The sequence below is a fragment of the Hypanus sabinus genome, chromosome 6 (assembly GCF_030144855.1).
Source record: "Hypanus sabinus isolate sHypSab1 chromosome 6, sHypSab1.hap1, whole genome shotgun sequence".
NCBI lineage: Eukaryota > Metazoa > Chordata > Chondrichthyes > Myliobatiformes > Dasyatidae > Hypanus > Hypanus sabinus.
The window spans coordinates 12,805,410-12,825,730 of NC_082711.1; the positions used below are offsets into that span (position 1 = coordinate 12,805,410).

Below are 20,321 nucleotides of genomic sequence, written 5' to 3' on the forward strand. Positions count from 1 at the left end.
CTCGCTTGTTCCAATACTTATGAACAAACGCCGGTTGCCGACTCTGCATCAGAGCCTGTCATTCCTCTGCACTTGGTTTCTGACCTCGTCACCCCTCACATTATTACATAGAAGTTCTCCTCCTCACCTTAAATGCCAGTTCTGTAAAACACGGGAGCAGAATTTGGCCCTTTACGTCTGGCCCACTAAACCACCATGACTGATTTACTTTCCCTCTCAACCCCATTCTCCTGCCTTCTCCCCATAATTTTTGACACTCTTACTCATTAAGAACCACTTTAACTCCAGTTTAAAGATACCTAATGACTTGGTCTCCACAACTGTAAGAAAAGCGCTGCCTACGCCTCTCTTAATCTTATAAACTTTAATCAGGTCTCTCCTCAGCCTCCACCTTTCCAGAGTAAGCAACTCAAGTTGGTCCAATCCCGCTTTTTGGCTCATACTCTCTAATCCTGGTGAACCAGCCTTTCCATAGACTCCTCATCCTTCCTGCCCAGAAATTCACACAACTGCAGCCTAACGAAAAGTTTATAGCAGTGCAACATGACTTTCTGGCTCAGCCAAATGGATTTCCCTTAAATGGGAATCTTGGTTAGTATAGCTCACTTGGGCCGAAGGGCAGGATTCTGTGCTGTATGACTTGAAGTACTGAGATATGGCGAAAAACTTTGTTTTGGATGACATCCATACAGATCATTTCATCACATCAGTGTATTGAGGTAGCACAAGGGAAAACAATAACAGAATGCAGAATAAAGTGAGTCCTGATGAAGGGTCGCAGCCTGAATCATTGACTCTTTATTTCCTTCATTGACGCTGCCTGACCTGCTGGGTTCCTCCAGCATTTGTGTGTGTTACTGCAGAATAAAGTGTTAAAGATACGGAGTGAGTGCAGGCAGATAGTCTGGTGCGAGGACCACAACGAGATAGGCTGAGCAATCAAAGAGTTCATCTTCAATGCACAAGGGGTTCATTTGACAGAACAGAAGCTGTCCTCGAGCCTGGTGGTTCGTGCTTTCAGGCTTTTGTATCTTCTGCCTGATTGGAGGTGGGAGAAGAGAGAATGTCTGGGATGGGAGTGGTCTTCGACGATGTTGGCTGCTTTACCAAGGCTGTGAGAAGTATACAGAGTTCATGGGGGGGAGGCTGGTTCCTCTTGTGATCCTCCTCTGGACCCTCTCCAATGTCAGCACGTCCTTTCTTAGATAAGGGGCCCAAAACTGCTCACAGTGCTCAGGTGTGGTCTGCCCAACGTCTTATAAAGCCTCAGCATTATGTTGTTGCTTTCATGTTCTAGTTCTCTCGAAATGATTGCTCACATAGCATTTGCCTCCCTCACCACCAACTCAACCTGCAAGTTAACCTTTAGGAAATGCTACACGAGGATTCCCGATTCCCTTTGCACCTCTGATTTCTGAAAGTACTTCACATTTAGAAAATAGTCCATGCCTTTATTCCTTCTACTAACGTGCATAACAATGCAATTCCTGACACTGTATTCCATCTGCCACTTCTTTGCCCATTGTCGTAATCTCAGTCCTCCTGAAGACTCCTTGTTTCCACAACACTCCATCTATTTTCCTATCATCCACAAACTTGGCCCCAAAGCCATCAATACCATCATCGTAATCATTGACGTATGATGTGAAAAGCAGTCCCAAAACCAATCCCTGGGGAACGCCAGTAGTCACCAGCAGCCAACCAGAAAAGCCCATCTGTATCCCCAGTCTGTGCCTTCTGCCAGTCAGCCAATCTTCTATCCACGTGGATAATTAAATGACCAGAGTCTTTTCATCCAACAATTGTGAAGGAGAAATCATTCATGGTTATAGAGTCATTAGAACAATATAATTATATATTCATACACAACAGGTACGGGCCCTTCAGCCCAAATAGTCCATGCTGGCCACCTCAGATTTCTTTTAAATCTTAACATTCTTCCCCTAAATCTTTGTTCCTAATTTTGAACTACCCCATCCTGGTGAAAGAACAGTGATTGTCCATCTTATCTACACATCTCATAGTTTTACTATTTCTATAAGGTCACCTCTCACCACCCTGCTTGTGAAGTACTGGCCTCTCCAGTCCCTTATAAATGGGCACCATGGTAACGTAGTGATTAGCATCACTCTATTACGGCGCCAGTGACCCAGGTTCAATCCCACCGCTGTCTGCAAGGAGTTTGTATGCTTTCCCTATTGGTTAATTAGTTACACAGGCGTAATTGGGCGTCACGGGGTCATTGGCGTGGAAGGGCCTGTCACCATGCTGTATCACAAAACAATCTTTCCCCTCCCTCTTATTTAATAATGTTTGACATTATTACTGATGGCACTCCCTTCCTTCCTGCACAGGGTTTGACAGTGGGAATCCTGTACTGCTTTCTGAATCAGGAGGTGAGTGGAAATTTGAAATAAAACGTGAACTGAGGGCCTCTCCTTTAGTCACCATCCAAAGTAATTTTCCATTACTGGATGGAACAGTCAGCACCCTGAACAGTCCTTCCAGGCGAGGTGACACTTCACCTGTGTGTCTGTCTGGGTCGTCTATTGTACCCGGTGCCCCCGGTGCGGCCTCCTGTACGTCAGTGAGACCCGGCATTGATGGTGGGACCGCTTCGTTGAGCACCTCCGCTCCATCCTCCACAAAAGGCAGCATCTCCTGGTGGCCACCCATTCCCATTCCACTTCCCAGGCCTGGACAGAGTAGATGTGGAAAGGATGTTTCCCATGCTGAGGGAGTCTAGGACAAGAGGGTTGTGGTAAACTATGTCTACCTGTCTGGACAAGCCCCCCTGCTGACTGCTCCTGTGGCTCCTCCCACAGACCCCTGTATAAAGGCGATTGGGGCACTGCTCCTCCCTCAGACTCCGAGATATTGTGCTCCCTTTTCGCTGCTAATAAAAGCCTATCTTCGCTTCCTGTCTCCGAGAGTTATTGATGGTGCATCAAGGGTACACAATAAGCCCAAGCTGCAGAGTTCACTTGCTGTCCAACAACCCTCTAGTGGGCTCGTCCTGCAGTACTTGGTATTGTTAACATCTAGCAGTGCCTTGCGACCGTAAGGAAGGTGTAAAGGATGAACAATTACCCCGTTAGCTGGAGCCAGAGTGGCCACTGTGACTGGACGCGCTGGCGTTTGTAACCATCAGTGTCATCGTACTACTCTCAGAGGGGAGGGGCTGTGCGGATTGAGCTGCCACATAGAGGGGTTACAATTTGTCATTACGTGCCACGTTGTACGATATGGGTGATCACGGTCTGTCCATGACCTTGACTGTTCTTGGCAAATGTTTCTGCAGAATGGTTTGCCATTGCCTTCTTTGGGGCAGTATTTTCACAAGGTGGGTGACCCCAGCCATTATCAAAACTCTTCAGAGATTGTCTGCCTGGTGTCAGTGGTCACATAACCAGGACTTGTGATCTGCACCGGCTGCTCATACAACCGTCCACCTCCTGCTCCCATGGCTTCACGTGACCCAGGCTAGTGGAGGGAAGGAAGACCTTAACCTTTGGTAGAGGCATATCTTCACCCTGCCACCCAGAATATAATTATAACGTTTAAATGTCATTTGGACAGGTAAATAGGAAGGTTTTGTGGCAAAACACAGGCATTCGGCACTAACTCTGTTTTTCACCTTGGTTGCCATGGAGAGTGGGCCAGAGGGCCTATTTCTAACTCTATGATTGCCAGCATTTACCTGAAGGGTCACTGTATGGCGAGGCCACTCGGCCCCTCCAGCTATTCAATATGGTCGTGGACGGAGAGAGGACGGATTGTTCCCGATGAGGGGATTGCCCCTGTTTGCTCAGTGTGGTGTTATTAATGTATAAATAGACTGTCCCTTCCCCCCACCAGGTACAGACCGAAATATACCGGAGGTGGCTAAGGCGACAGATGGACAGCTATGTGGCCGTGCCTGTTATCGGAAGGAGCCTGATGGATACGTCCTGCTGAACTCCGTGCCGAAGGTCAAAGCAGATCCCCCGTCAATCCCACGTTACATATCTCAGCAACTTATTCTCCCCAGTCCAGACAGAATCTGTGCCCCACCCCTCCCCACACAACAGCCAGAACAATTGTTTCGAAACCCCCTCCCTGATGCCTCTGCGCAAGGAAGCACGCACTGTATCTCACTGGGATGGACCTAATGCCACAAGGTCAGTGATGCACCGGGTAGCCATCTTTACTTCCTACACACAATTATATAACAAACTCCTCAATGGATATAGCATACTTTAACTTTATGATTCATGCATTTGGTACAGTCACCAAGAAAGTAGAGGGCAGAGAGATAGACTTTGTCTATATGGTCTACAGTAAAGCCTTTGATAAATGTCTACACGGTAGGCTGCTATGGGAAGGTAGACTGCATGAAATCCAGGGAGAGTTGGTTCATTGGATACTCAGTTGGTTTGATGGTAAGAAGCAGAGAGTTGGGGTTCTCACCCAGGGTTCTCAGATGTCACCGTCAGTGGGTCCTCGGCCCGCACCAGTGTTTGAGCCCTGAAGATCAATCAGAGGTCTAGATTGAAGCAAGATGGTTAGTCGGAAGCCCAGAGGTCAAGGCCCCAAGTCTGTGAATCTCTGTGTCCATTAGGGATGTAGAAAGCCTGTATCTGTGATTCCACGAGTTCTCTAGAGGCTGGAGACATTTGGAGGACTCAGTATGTGTGTGGGTGGATGGGTGGGAGTGATGAACGGGCTTGTTGTGTCCAGTGTTGTTCTGCCAAGCATCATTGAACTGTCCCTCAATCTATGGACTCACCTTCAAGGACTTTTCATCTCATGTTCAAAATATCAAATGCTTATTTATTTATTATTTTTTTCAAAATATTCTTGTTTTTTACACACTGGTTGAACACCAAGTTGGTGCAGTCCTTCATTCCTTCTATTATGGTTATTAGTCTGTCTTGGATTATTGAGTACGCCTGCAAGAAAACGAGTCCCAGGATTGTATGTATTGCGACACAGTATATGTACTTTGATAATAAATTTACTTTGATCTTTGATTAGCGATGTTTCCCAGGGGTCAGTGCTAGTTTTCATCTGTAGCAATGTTCTGGAAGAGAATGTTTAAGGCACGGTTAGTAAGTTTATAGATAACACTAGAAACTTTGTGGTGTCCGTGATAGTGAGGAGGAAGGTCGAGAGTTGCAGTGGGAACTTGAACAGTTGGATAAGTGGGCCAAGTGATGGCAAATGAAATTTAATTTGGATACAGTGCCTATTCATCCGTCCTTTTTTCTCCAGAACTGCTGAAGGGTCTCGGCCTGAAAAGTTGACTGTACTCTTTCCCATAGATGCTGCCTGGCCTGCTGAGTTCCTCCAGCATTTTGTGTGTGTTGCTTGGATTTCCAGCATCTGCAGACTTTCAATTCTTGGTGATTCTCCTCCCTTGGAAGTTTTCATGTTTTTTTGTTTTACAACATTGAATCACAGTGGGCTTAATTTGACTTTTTTTGACACTGATCAATAGAAAAGACTCTTTGACGTCAAAATTAAAACTAATTTCTACAAATTGATCTAAATTTATTACAATTATTAATCATAAGATAATTGCATAATTACTCACTCCCATCGTGTCAGTATTTAGTAGATGCACCTTTAGCAGCAATTACAGCCCTGAGTCTGTGTGGATAGGTCTCTATCAGCTTTGCACATCTGGACACTACAATTTTTCCTCATTCTTCTTTACAAAACTGCTCAAGCTCTGTCAGATTGCATGGGGATTGTGAGTGAACAGCCCTTTTCAAGTCCAGCCACAAATTCTCAATTGGATTGAGGTCTGGACTCTGACTTGGCCACTCCAGGACATTAACTTCGTTGTTTTTAAACCATTCCTGTGTAGCTTTGGCTTTATGCTTGGGGTCATTGTCTTGCTGGAAAACAAATCTTCTCCCAAGTCACAGTTTTCTTGCAGTCGACATCAGGTTTTCCTCCCGGATTTCCCTGTATTTTGCCGCATTCATTTTACCCTCTACCTTCACAAGCCTTCCAGGGTCTGCGGCAGTGAAGCACCCCCCACAGCATGATGCAGACACCACCGTGCTTCATGGTAGGGATGGTGTGTTTTTGATGAATTATTTTATAGTTCTATTTGTAATTAATTAACATCACTTTGTTAGAGATCTGTTTTCACTTTGACACAAATGAGTCTTTTTCTGTTGATCAATGTCAAAAAAGACAAATAATGTGATTCAATGTTTTAAAACATGAAAACTTCCGGGGGGGGGGGGGTGAATATTCTTTATAGGCACTGTATGAGGGAGGGGTTAGATTGATCTGAAGAGAAGGTTAAAAGTTCAGCACAACATTGTGGGCTGAAGGGCCTGTACTTTGCTGAACTGTTCTATGTTCTTGGTTAGTGCAGAATGTACACTGAAGAGAGCCTGGCAGGCCAAACCTCTGATACAAGCAGAGAGAATGGGGGAACTATCTGATGTTGGAGAGCCATACAGACAGGTTCTTTGGCCCAACTCGTCCATGCCTACCTGAGCCAGTCCAATGTGCCTGTGCCAGTGTGCCAAAGTACCAATGTGCCAATGTGCCAGGAGCTGGTGGTGGACCTGAGGAGGGCTAAGGCACCGGTGACCCCTGTTTCCATCCAAGGGATCAGTGTGGACATGGTGGAGGATTACAAATACCTGGGGATACGAATGGACAATAAACTGGACTGGTCAAAGAACACCGAGGCTGTCTACAAGAAGGGTCAGAGCTGTCTCTATTTCCTGAGGAGACCGAGGTCCTTTAACATCTGCCAGACGATGCTGAGGATGTTCTACGAGGCTGTGGTGGCCAGTGCTATCATGTTTGCTGTTGTGTGCTGGGGCAGCAGGCTGAGGGTAGCAGACACCAACAGAATCAACAAACTCATTCGTAAGGCCACTGATGTTGTGGGGGTGGAACTGGACTCTCTGACGGTGGTGTTTGGAAAGAGGATGCTGTCCAAGTTGCATGCCATCTTGGACAATGACTCCCATCCACTCCATAATGTACTGGTTAGGCACAGGAGTACATTCAGCCAGAGACTCATTCCACCGAGATGTAACACTGAGCGTCATAGGAAGTCATTCCTATCTGTGGCCATCAAACTTTACAACTCCTCCCTCGGAGTGTCAGACACCCTGAGCCAATAGGCTGGTCCTGGAATTATTTCCATTGGCATGATTAAAATTATTTATTTATTTATTTATGGTTTTATATTGCTATATTTCTTCACTATTATTGGTTGGAGCAGCTGTAACGAAACCCAATTTCCCTCGGGATCAATAAAGTATGTCTGTCTGTCTGTCTGTGTTTGTTCACCTTTAATCCTTTCCTCTTTATGAGCAGCAACTGGACCTGAAGCAGCATTTCTTTTGCATTAATTCAGTTTTCCCTCTGGTATTTTAGACAATCCTGTTGGTTTGAACTCATTTATGATGACCATTTACTCCCATAGTGCCCTGGAGTTATGTGCAGTTTACTCTGAGAGCTTCACTTGAACAAGGGATGTCATTGCAGCCTGGTGTATGTGATTTAAATCTCATCTCATCTACCACCCAATTATCTTGTAAACATTGTAATCTGCCAGCTCATTCCATACACTCAATATCCACCCTCCCCCCAGATCCCCTTTAAATATCTCCCCTCTCATCTTAAACCTCTACCCCCTAGTGTTGGATCCCCAACTGGGGAAAAGGACTATCGACTATCTTATCTACTCCGCTCTTGGGTTTATGACTTTCTGTAACGTCACCCCTCAGCCCCTACAGACAAGATGCAAGACTCAGGATAGTTTATTGTCATTCATCAGTACAGGAACGTAAAGGAGAACAAAATGATTGTTCCTCCTGATCTGATGCAGCACAACGTGATAAGCATAAAAAACACAATAAATATAAATAAATAACAGATGTACTAGTAAGTGAGTTTACATAGGATAGGGTATATACCTGCAGTAAACTGGTTGACTGTACTGTATATAAAGTGTAAGGGTGTTGTGTGACTGTGAAGAGGAGAGGCTGATGTGGAGGTAGTGGTTTGGGGGGAGAAGTTTGCTGTGGGGTTGTGAAGAGGAGAGGCTGATGTGGAGGTAGTGGTTTCAGTTGGGGGGTGGTCGGTTAGGCAATGGTTTACTAGAAGATAAGAGCCAGATATCATTGCGCACATTGTCACCAAATGACGTGAGTAAAGGGATAAGATCTTGCAGAGTGAAGATCCCTTTGGGGTAAAGGAGAATGAGAGGTGACTTGATAAAGTTGTACAAGAAGTTAAGAGGTGTTGGTGAATGATGTCACTGGAGAGAGATACTGGTAGTATTGAAGCAACACATACCAAGAATTGGAGGAACTCAGCAGGCCAGGCAGCATCTATGGAAAAGAGTAATTAAATTCACCTGTCACCTTATGTTTCCCCCTCCCCTTTCCCACCCTCTAAATCTACTCCTCATCTTTTTTTTTCCAGTCTTGCTGAAGGGTCTTGGCCTGCAATGTCTAATTGTATATAATTACAATTCTGTACGTTTTTTTCCATAAATGCTGCCTAGCCTGCTGAGTTCCTCCAGCACTGTGTGTGTGTGTGTGTGTGTGTGTGTGTGTGTGTGTGTGTGTGTGTTGCTTGGATTTCCAGCATCTAGAAATATAGAACATAGAAACATAGAAAAGCTACAGCATAATACTGTACAGGCCCTTCGGCCCACAATGCTGTGCCAAACATGTCCCTACTTTAGAAATTACCTAGGGCTACCCTTAGCTCTCTATTTTTCCAAGCTCCACATACTTATCCAGGAGTCTCTTAAGAGACCCTATCCTATTTGCCTCCACCACCATCGTCAGCAGCCCTTTCCACACACTCACCACCCTCTGCTCAAAAAACTTACCCCTGACATCTCTGTACCCAATCTGCAGATTTTCTCTTGTTTGTGGTAGTATTGAAGCCGTCTTTTTATTCAGCAAAATATAGAACATAGAATAGTGCAGCACATTACAGGCCCTTCGGCCCACAATATTGTGCTGACCCTCAAACCCTGCCTCCCATATAACCCCCCACCTTAGATTCCTCTATATACCTGTCTTGTAGTCTCTTAAACTTCACTAGTGTATTTGCCTCCACCACTGACTCAGGCAGTGCATTCTACGCATCAATCACTCTCTGAGTAAAAAACCTTCCTCTAATATCCTCCTTGAACTTCCCACCCCTTACCTTAAAGCCATGTCCTCTTGTACTGAGCAGTGGTGCCCTGGGGAAGAGGCGCTGGCTGTTCATTCTGTCTATTCCTCTTAATATCTTGTACACCTCTATCATGTCTCCTCTCATCCTCTTTCTCTCCAGAGAGTAAAGCCCTAGCTCCCTTAATCTCTGATCATAATGCATACTCTCTAAACCAGGCAGCATCCTGGTAAATCTCCTCTGTACCCTTTCTAATGCTTCCACATCCTTCCTATAGTGAGGTGACCAGAACTGGACACAGTACTCCAGAGTTTTACAGAGCTGCATCATTACATTGCATCTCTTAAACTCTGTCCCTTGACTTATGAAAGCTAACATCCCATAAGCTTTCTTAACTACCCTATCTACCTGTGAGGCAACCTTCAGGGATCTGTGGACACGTACCCCCAGAACCCTCTGCTCCTCCACACTACCAAGTATCCTCCCATTTACTTTGTACTCTGTCTTGGAGTTTATTCTTCCAAAGTGTCCCACCTCACACTTCTCCGGGTTGAACTCCATCTGCCCACTTCTCAGCCCACTTCTGCATTCTATCAATGTCTCTCTGCAATCTTCGACAATCCTCTACACCATTCACAACACCACCAACCTTTGTGTCATCTGCAAACTTGCCAACCCACCCTTCTACCCCCACATCTAGGTCGTTAATAAAAATCATGAAAAGTAGAGGTCCCAGAACAGATCCATGTGGGACACCACTAGTCACAACCCTCCAATCTGAATGTACTCCCTCCGCCACGACTCTCTGCCTTCTGCAGGCAAGCCAATTCTGAATCCACCTGGCCAAACTTCCCTGGATCCCATGCCTTCTGACTTTCTGAACAAGCCTACCGTGTAGTACCTTGTCAAATGCCTTACTAAAATCCATGTAGATCACATCCACTGCACTACCCTCATCTATATGCCTGGTCACCTCCTCAAAGAACTCTAGCAGGCTTGTTAGACACGATCTGCCCTTCACAAAGCCATGCTGACTGTCCCTGATCAGACCATGATTCTCTGAATGCCCATAGATCCTATCTCTAAGAATCTTTTCCAACAGCTTTCCCACCACAGATGTAAGGCTCACTGGTCTGTAATTACCCAGACTATCCCTACTACTTTTTTTGAACAAGGGGACAACATGCACCTCCTTCCAATCCTCTGGTACCATTCCCGTGGACAATGAGGACATAAAGATCCTAGCCAGAGGCTCAGCAATCTCTTCCCTCACCTCGTGGAGCAGCCTGGGGAATATTCCATCAGGGCCCGGGGACTTATTGGTCCTAATGTATTTTAACAACTCCAACACCTCCTCTCCCTTCACACACCTCCTATTACAAAAATGCTGACAGCCTATGCAGTCATGAGAGAGAGAGAGAGAGAGAGAGAGAGAGAGAGAGAGAGAGAGAGAGTGTGAGAGTGAGAGAGAGAGAGACAGAAACAGACATACCCCCACCCTCCCTCCCTCCCTTTTGGAGCAAGGTCTGTTATGCCTGTCCAGCCCTACACCACATTATATGTGCCAAAGATCAAAGAAAAATCTGGAACAATTCAAACAAATCCATACATACAGTGCTTCCTTTGAACTACATGCAACAGTTTGAATACCTTGATCTTCCCACCATCACACCCAAAGTAAGTGTTAATTACTATCATACCCATGTTGATCACGTTTGTGCATTTGTAGACAATTAGTTAAGTGCCTGTTTCCTGGTCTGTCCAATCTGCATTTTACTGCTCTGATCTGCATTTTAAATTTAATCTCAATGCATATTCGAATCTGAAGGCTAGTGGTTGAAGTTAGTTAAATTAATTCCAACATGTGCCTAATACAAGAGGGCATAACATATCCTACAAAAATAGTGGATACGGCATGAGTAAAGCCCTCCCCACCACCGAGCACATCTTCATGAAATGCTGTCACAGGAAAGCAGCATCCATTCCCACCACTGACAATGTGCTCTCTTCTCACCGCTGCATCAGAAAGAAGGTGCAGAGCCTCAGGACTCACCACTACCAGGTTCGGGAACAGTTACTACCTCAAAACCATCGGGCTCTTGAACCAAAACGAGATAACTTCATTCAACAAACAAGAGAAAATCTGCAGATGCTGGAAATCCGAGCAACACACACAAAATGCTGGAGGAACTCAGCAGGCCAGGCAGCGTCTATGGGAAAGAGTACAGTCGATGTTTCGAGCTGAAACCTGTCCTTTACAGCCCAAAACGTTGACTGTACTTTTCCCCATAGATGCTGCTTGGCCTGCTGAGTTCCTCCAGCATTTTGTGTGTGTAACTTCACTCAACTTCACCCCATCATTGAAAAGTCCCCACAACCTACGGACTCACTTTCAAGGACTCTTCATCTCATGTTCTGGATGTTTATTGCTGTTTGAGTGCTCTAGTTAGGAGATCTTTCATTGATTCTGTTATGGTTACAATTCTATAGATTTTCTAAGTATGCCCACAAGGTAATGAATCTTGGGGTTGTATATGGTGACATATATGTACTTTGATTATAAAATTTGCTTTGAACTTTGAGTAGGTTTGTATCAGTCAGCACAATAACATGGACCAGAGGGCCTGCACTGAGACGTACCGTTTTATGTATGTCAATAGACAATAGACAATAGGTGCAGAAGTAGACCATTCGGCCCCTCGAGTCTGCACCGCCATTCTGAGATCATGGCTGATCATTCACTATCAATACCCAGTCCCTGCCTTGTCCCCATATCCCTTGATACCCCTATCCATCAGATATCTATCCAGCTCCTTCTTGAAAGCATCCAGAGAATTGGCCTCCACCGTCTTCCGAGGCAGTGCATTCCACACCTCCACAACTCTCTGGGAGAAGAAGCTCTTCCTCAACTCTGTTTTAAATAACTGACCTCTTATTGTCCTGTGTCTCTTTTCCACCACGTTCTCCATGAACCTGCCATTCAGATTCAGTAATGGGTTTGTTATCGTCACCAGTACCTAGATACAGTGAAAAGTGTTTATTTGCAATTAATCCGCACACAATTACATTGCAGTGTGTGAAAGGAAATTAAAAATAAACATAAAATGTGACTCCTGTCCTGATTGCTCAAAGGGTCAGATAGAAGTAGCTGATGGATAGAACTTTTCAATGCTGCTCTGATCTCCTCTCCGTCTCTCTGGGGACCTCTCAAGAGAGAGCTGTGAAGCTTCTGCTGACATTTCTGTATCTCTGCGTTTTTACGGGAAGGGGTTGTTCATCCCATGCTCGACACTCCTCCTTTCGCAGCCGGGCTTGGGGCCGTTGGTGCAGAGTTAACCTCAGTATTAGAATTTGTTTATTGCTGTCTTATGTAGAAAGATACAGTGAGAAACCTCTCTTGTTCATACAGATCAGATCATTATGCAGTGCATTGAGGCAGAACAAGGTAAAACGGTAACCATTCAGTGTGAAGTGTAACAGCTACAGAGAGAGTGCAGTGCAGGGAAACAAGATCATAACAAGGTAGACTGAGATCAAGCATCCAGTTTCAAAATTCAAAGTAACGTTATTGTCAAAGTGCATATATGTCATCATATACAACCTTGAGATTCATTTTCTTGCAGGCATACTCAATAAATCCGTAATAGAATAATAACCATAATGGAATCAATGAAAGACCACATCAACTGATGCATTCAACCAGAGTGCAAAAGACAACAAATTGTGCAAATACAAAAAGAAAGAAATAATAAAAAATAAATAAACAATAAATACTGAGAACATGAAATGAAGAGTCCTTGAAAGTGAGTCCATAGGTTGTGGAAATATTTCCATGGTGGGGCAAGTGAAGTTATCCCCTCTGGTGCAAGTGTGTGATGGTTGAGGGGTAATAACTCTTCCTGAACCTGGTGGTGTGAGTCCTGAGGCTCCTGTACCTCTTTCCTGATGGTTGAGGGGTAATAACTGTTCCTGAACCTGGTGGTGTGAGTCCTGAGGCTCCTGTACCTCCTTGCTGATGGTGGAGGGGTAATAACTGTTCCTGAACCTGGTGGTGTGAGTCCTGAGGCTCCTGTACCTCCTTGCTGATGGTGGAGGGGTAATAACTGTTCCTGAACCTGGTGGTGTGAGTCCTGAGGCTCCTGTACCTCCTTGCTGATGGTGGAGGGGTAGTAACTGTTCCTGAACCTGGTGGTGTGGGTCCTGAGGCTCCTGCACCTTTTTCTTGATGGAAGCAGTGAGAAGAGAGCAGGGTCTGGAGCAAGGGGTCCTTTCAAGAAACTGATAACAGTGGGGTAGAAGTTGTCCTTGAGGCTGGTGATACGAGCTTTTGGGTTTTGCATGCCCTGCTCAGTAGAATGGGGGAGAAGAGAGAACGTCTGGGAGGGGAGGGGTCTTTGATGATGCTGTCTGCTTTCCGGAGGCAGTGAGAAGTGCAGACAGAATCCATGGGAGGGAGGCTGGTTTCCATGATGTGCTGAGCTGTGACTGCAACTATCGGCAGTTTCCTGGGTCAATGTTTGCTGTACCGAGCCCCAATGCTTCAGACAGGCTGCTTTCTTTTGCAATTGGCAGGGTCTTTATGTCGACACAGGCTTGGGAATGTGGATGTTTGAGCTGTCCCCAATCATCTCCTGTCCCTTTTGTGCAACACAGGTGAAATGTCGAAGCTGGCTGCTCTGTCACCGTCTGAACACACCCTGTTGTGGAGAAGCTCATCTCTCCGTTTCCCTGAGGATCCCAAGTGAGAGGCATAAGCCATTGTAGCCCTCTCTGATGAGATGGTCCAAGTCAAAACCGAGCACGGCTGGTATTTTGACGTGACCCTGGTTGTGGAGGGGACGCTCTTTGGTATCACAGCACCTACCGGAGGAGCACTATACCGCAGGGAGAGCCTTCTTTCTCGTAGGAGATGTCGGTATCCAGCTGAGGCACAGGAAGAGTGGACCACAATTGCAACCAGAGGGGATTTCTCACAGCCACCGGATAAACAATGGGAAGAACCCGCCACGCTTCACAGCAGCGTCAAGGAGTTCTTTGTGTCCACCTGGTCAGTACAGCCTGTGAGATGCAGTGTATCTTCCCCGAGGGTGTCCCTCCAGCCTTGGGGAACTGTGCTCGTGAGTTCCGGGTGAGAGTTCCCTCCTCTCAGGGGATGTTGTGGAGCGGAGGGCGAGGGGCACAAATATCCAAATGAAGACTCTGAATTTCCAAAGATATTTATCAAATGACTCTAATAATATATATGCACAGCAGAAATTCATATTACATTTGCTATGTGTTTGTAAAATAAAAAATATATAATTTTTTATGCTACAACAAACTTTTACCAAGTTTTTTATTTAGGATGTTTGTCACCCAATGTTCAAACTTGGCGAGTTTGTGTACTGATTGGTTTGTTGGTTATGTGCTGTGTCGTGTGCCGTGGGCTATGACCATGATTGCTCTCGGCAAATGTTTCTACAGAAGTGGTTTGCCGTTGCCTTCTTCTGGGCAGTGTCCTTACAAGACGGGTGACCCCAGCTCTTCAGAGTAGCTGGTGTGCAGGTGTGGGAAGATCAGGGGCATCGGCGGCCGCAGCACCACCAGACACAGTGAGCTCTTTCTCCTCGTGTGGTGGCTGGTCATATCTTTTAAACCATAAAGGAGAGAGCGGGTGTCCCGGAGCGGCCATCATTGGAGTGGGGGCTGGAGTCAGAGTGGGAACTCCAAGGCTTTGACTCCAGAGGCTGAGGCCAAGCAAACAGGTAAGAAGGGTAGAACTTTCCTTTCACTATTGGTCTTGGTTGCCCATTGTACAGTGCAGGCAGGGTGGCAGATTGAGGAGCTGGAGCTGAGCTGGATGAACTTAGGATCATCTGGGAGGCAGAGCAGTTGATAGAAGCGACTTTTGAACAGCTGGTTACACCCAGAGGGCAGAATTTGGGGAGTAGATGGGGGAACATCGAAAATGATAAAGAGAAGGAAGTCAGTGCAGGGCCCCCCTGTGGCCATTCCCCTCAGCAGCATGTATACCCCTTCGGATACTGATGGGGGGGGGGGGGGTGACCTATCTGGGCAGGGCAGCAGCAGCCAGACCAGTAGCACTGCGGTCGGCTCTGAGCGGAAGAAGGAGAGGGTGAAATCAGGTGGAGCAATAGTCACAGGGGACTTGATAGTTAGGGGACAGGTAGAAGATTCTGTGGCAACAAAAGAGACACCAGGAGAGTGTACAAACAAGCTGGAGGAACTCAGCAGGTCGGGCAGTCAACGTTTCGGGCCGAGACCCTTCGTCAGGGCTGAAGAAGGAGGGGGCAGGGGCCCCATAAAGACAGTGGGGGGAGGGGGGAAGGTGCCAGGTGAAAATCCAATCAGAGGAAAGATCGAGGGGTGGGGGAGGGAAAGCAGGGAGGGAATAGGCAGGAGAGGTGAAGAAGGGGAAAGTACTATGGGTAGTAGAAGGCAGAATCATGAGAGAGGTGATAGGCAGCTAGAGGAGGAGGCAGAGTGAAACTGGGATGAGGGAAGGGAGGGGAAGGGAATTACCGGAAGTTGAAGAATTCAACGTTCATGCCAAGAGGCTGGAGGCTACCCAGACGGTATATGAGGTGTTGCTCCTCCAACCTGAGTTTGGCCTCATCATGGCAGTAGAGGAGGCCATGTATGGACATATCCGAATGGGAAGGTGAAGCAGAGTTGAAGTGGGTGGCAACCGGGAGGTCCTGTCTGTTGTGGCGGACGGAGCGGAGGTGCTCGACGAAGCGGTCCCCCAATCTGCATCAAGTCTCACCAATGTAGAGGAGGCCGCACCGGATGCAATAGATGACTCCAGCAGACTCACAAGTGAAGTGTTGCCTCACCCGGAAGGACTGTTTGGGGCCCGGAATGGTGGTAAGGGGGGAGGTGTAGGGACAGGTGTAGCACTTACACTTACAGGGATAAGTACCAGGTGGGAGATCTGTGGGGAGGGACGTGTGGACCAGGCAGTCGCGGAGGGAACGATCCCCGCAAAAAGCAGAGAGGGGTACAGAGGGAAAGATGTGCTTAGTGGTGGGGTCCTGTTGAAGGTGACGGAAGTTGCGGAGGATAATATGCTGGATCTGGAAGCTGGTGGGGTGGTAGGTGAGGACAAGGGGAACACGGTCCCTGTTGTGGTGACGGGAGGATGGGGTGAGAGCTGAAGTGCGGGAAATGGAGGGGATGCGGGTGAGGACATCATTGATGATGGCAGAAGGGAAACCACGATTCTTAAAGAAAGAGGACATTTGAGATATCCTGGAATGGAAAGCCTCATCCTGGGAGCAGATACGGCCCCAAACAGTCCTTCCAGATGATGCAACACTTCACCCGTGAGTCTGTTGGGGTCATCTATTGCATCCAGTGCTCCCGGTGCAGCCTCGTCTACATGGGCGAGACCCGATGCAGATTGGGGGACCGCTTCGTCGAGCACCTCCGCTCCGTCCGCCACAACAGACAGGACCTCCCGGTTGCCACCCACTTCAACTCTGCTTCACCTTCCCATTCGGATATGTCCATACATGGCCTCCTCTACTGCCATGATGAGGCCAAACTCAGGTTGGAGGAGAAACACCTCATATACCGTCTGGGTCGTCTCCAGCCCCTTGGCATGAACATTGAATTCTTCAACTTCCGGTAATTCCCTTCCCCTCCCTTCCCTCATCCCAGTTTCACTCTGCCTTCTCCTCCAGCTGCCTATCACCTCTCTCATGATTCTGCCTCCTTCTACTACCCATAGTGCTTTCCCCTTCTTCACCTCTCCTGCCTATCCCCTTCCCCCACCCCTTCATCTTTCCCCTGATTGGATTTTCACCTGCACCTTCCCCTCCCCCCATCGTCTTTATGGGGCCCCTGCCCCCTCCTTCTTCAGTCCTGACGAAGGGTCTCGGCCCGAAACGTTGACTGCCCTGACCTGCTGAGTTCCTCCAGCTTGTTTGTACGTGTTGATTTGACCCCAGCGTCTGCAGTGAAATTTGTGTTCAGCAGGATAGTGTGGTGTTAGGGTTCAGAATGACTGAGCAGTTGCAGAATATTCTGGAAGGGGTGGGTGAGCAGCTGGAGGTGGTGGTACAGGTTGGTACCAGGGACATAGGCAGGAGGGGGGTAGAGGTCCTGCATGGTAGGTTCAGGGAGTTGGGAAGGAGGCCGAGGAGCAGGACCTCCAAGGTGGTCACCTCCGGATCACTCCCAGCGCCACGAGCAGGGGAAGGTCAGAACAGGAAGATAGCGCCCGTGAATGAGTGGCTGAGGAGATGGTGCGGTGGGGGGGAGGGGGCAGGGTTTCAAGTTCTAGGATCATTGGAAACTTTTCTGGGGAAGGGGTGACCTGTACAAGTGGGATGGGTTGCACCTGAACTGGAGAGGAACCAATATCCTGGGAGGGAGGGCTGTTAATGCTATGGGGAGGGTTTAAACTGAAGTGAAGAGGCAGAGGATGGGGCAGTTGGCTCACAAGTAAAGACAGCTTGTAGGGAGTTTGTGAGGAAGGACAGGCAGATGATAGAGCAAAGATGAACTCAGCCTGACGGTTTGAGATGTGTCCATTTTAATGCAAGGAGTTCATAAACAAGGCAGATGAGCTGAGACCGTGGATCAATATGTGGAACTACGACTTTGTGGCCATTGCAGAGACTTGGATGTCTCAGGGGCAGGAATGGCTGCTGAGTGTGTCGGCCTTTAGATGTTTCAAAAAGAACAGAGAGGGAGGGAGGCAAAAGAGGTAGAGGAGTAGCATTGGTAGTCAGGGAGTGTCACGGCTGTAGAAAAGGAGGAAGTCGTGGAGGGATTGTCAACTCAGTCGTTCTGGATGGAAGTCAGAAACAATAACTCTGACTCTGAAGGGAGCAATAACTCTCCTGGGTATTTTAATAGACCCCCCCCCCAATAGTAACAGAGACATCGAGGAGCAGATAGGGAGGCAGATTCTGGAACAGTCCACGAATAATAGGGTGGTTGCGATGGGTGATTTTAACTTCCCTAATATTGACTGGCAACTCCTTAGAGCCAGGGGTTTACATGGGGTGGGGGTTGTTTGGTGTGTTCAGGAAGATTTCCTGATTCAATATGTAGATAAGTCAGGTAGGGGAGAGGCTGTACTCGATCTGGTATTGGGAAATGAACCTGGTCAGGTGTCAGATCTCTCAGTGGGAGAGCATTTTGGAGGTAGTGATCACAATTCTATCACACTGGAGAGGGATAGGAGCAATTTGGGAAAATGCAAACTTGGTTCCAAGGTTGTCAAGCAGAGGAGTGGTAGTGGGGCCAAGCTCCTCGTAGCGTGCGCCTCAAATAGCCTCTGACAACCAAGTCCAACCCCTGGCCTTCTCATGTGGCTTAGCCTCTAAGCCCGGTGGAACTGTTTCTACTGACAGGAGAAGGGGTGAAGGCGGGTCCCAGCGCCTTAAAACCAGTGCTTCGGGTAGATGGAGCTCGTCAGCCCGGGAAGGCAGTCCATCTAAGAGAGGGAAAACTCTGATTTCAAACCTCCGCTGCCTTGCGGCCATACCCACTCATGGGAAAGGCTTCGGGAGTAAACCCCGAGGACAAATCCGGAGCTGGAGTCCCTAAGGCAGTCCGACGTTGCCTTCAACCTCGTTCTGGCAACTCCTGCGACGACACCGGTGCCGAGCTGTATCAGCCCTTACCCTTCCCTTGGACAACATCGGTGTCGTGGAGAGGGGAGACTCACTGCATGGGCAGCTGCCGATCTTCCATACAACCCTGGTGAGGGCACAGATCCATGGTCACACGAGACTAACGGATGCCACACAGAGAGGAACTTGGGAGCATAAATTGGGAGCAGATGTTCTCAGGGAAATGCACAGCAGAAATGTAGCAAATGTTCAGGGAGCATTTGCATGGCATTCTGCATAGGTATGTTCCATTGAGGCAGCGAAAGGATGGGAGCGTAAAAGGACCATGGTGTACAAAGGATTTAGAAAATCTAGTTAAGAAGAAAAGAAAAACTTACCAAAAAGGTTGAAGAAACTAGGTACTGTTATGGCTCAAGAAAATTACAAGATTGCCTGGCTAGGAGGGGCCAAGAGAAGGCCTTAGTGAGCAGGATTAAGGAAAACCCCAGGGCATTCTACAAGTATGTGAAGAGCAAGAGGACGAATTGTGTGAGAATAGGGCCAATCAGGAGCAACAGTGGAAACGTGTGCATGGAGCCGGAAGAGGTAGCAGAGGTACTTAATGAATACTTTGCTTCAGTATTCACCAGTGAAAAGGACCTTGGCAATTGTGGGGATGACGTACAGCAGACTGAAAAGCTTGAGCATGTAGACATTAAGAAAGAGGATTGCTGGAGTTTTGAAAAGCATTGTCAGGTAAATCACTTGGTCTGGATGAGATATACCCCAGGCTAGAATGGGAAGCAAGGGAGGAGATAGCTGAGCCTCTGGCAATGATCTTGGCATCATCCATAGGCCGGGAGAAGTAACAGAGGATTGGAGGGTTGAAAATGTTGTTCTCTTATTAAAGAAAGGAAGTAAAGAGAGATGAGTCAGCTTACAGAGAGGCGGCTAACGGACTGGTGCAGAGCCAACAACCTGTCTCTGAACGTGAACAAAACAAAAGAGATGGTTGTTGACTTCAGGAGGGCACGGAGCGACCACTCCCCGCTGAACATCGACGGCTCGGTAGAGGTTGTTAAGAGCACCAAACTTCTTGGTGTTCACCTGGTGGAGAATCTCACCTGGTCCCTCAACACCAGCTCCATAGCAAAGAAAACCCAGAAGAATCTCTACTTCCTGTGAAGGCCGAGGAAAGTCCACAATAATCATTCCCAAAGCTGTTCATGCAACTTTGATGCTGATGTTTTCTATCATCTTAGAGACATTGGACACTATAACACCATAATAGGCCCTTCAGCCCATCTAGTATGTACCGAAGATGCCCTTTGAATCTCCCACGTATATTCTGCACTTTGAATCTTAAATTGAGAATGGTGAGTTGAGAAAGGGGCTTTATACTAGTTGCTTATAGGACCATAACACCATAAGAGGTAGGAACAGAAATAGGCTATTTGGCCCATCAACTCTGCTGTTTTCTACCCAGTCTCCACTCCTTAACCACCTTACCAATCATTTTCTGCATTAAATATGTCCTATGTCTGTCAGTGAATTCCACAAATTCACCACCCTCTGGCTGAATAAATTAGGCCATATGCCAAA

The 20,321-nt window shown here is 47.3% G+C and overlaps 1 protein-coding gene across 1 annotated transcript in view; it reads left to right on the forward strand.

Moving 5' to 3' along the window:
- The window catches only part of ghrhrl (growth hormone releasing hormone receptor, like), a 46,814-nt gene extending 42,857 nt beyond the window's left edge, over positions 1-3,957 (forward strand). The window contains exons 11-12 of the mRNA XM_059971316.1: positions 2,355-2,396; positions 3,859-3,957. Of these exons, the coding sequence (XP_059827299.1) occupies positions 2,355-2,396; positions 3,859-3,957 (141 nt within the window). The remainder of the gene's footprint in view (positions 1-2,354; positions 2,397-3,858) is intronic.
- The last annotated feature ends 16,364 nt before the right edge of the window (positions 3,958-20,321 follow it).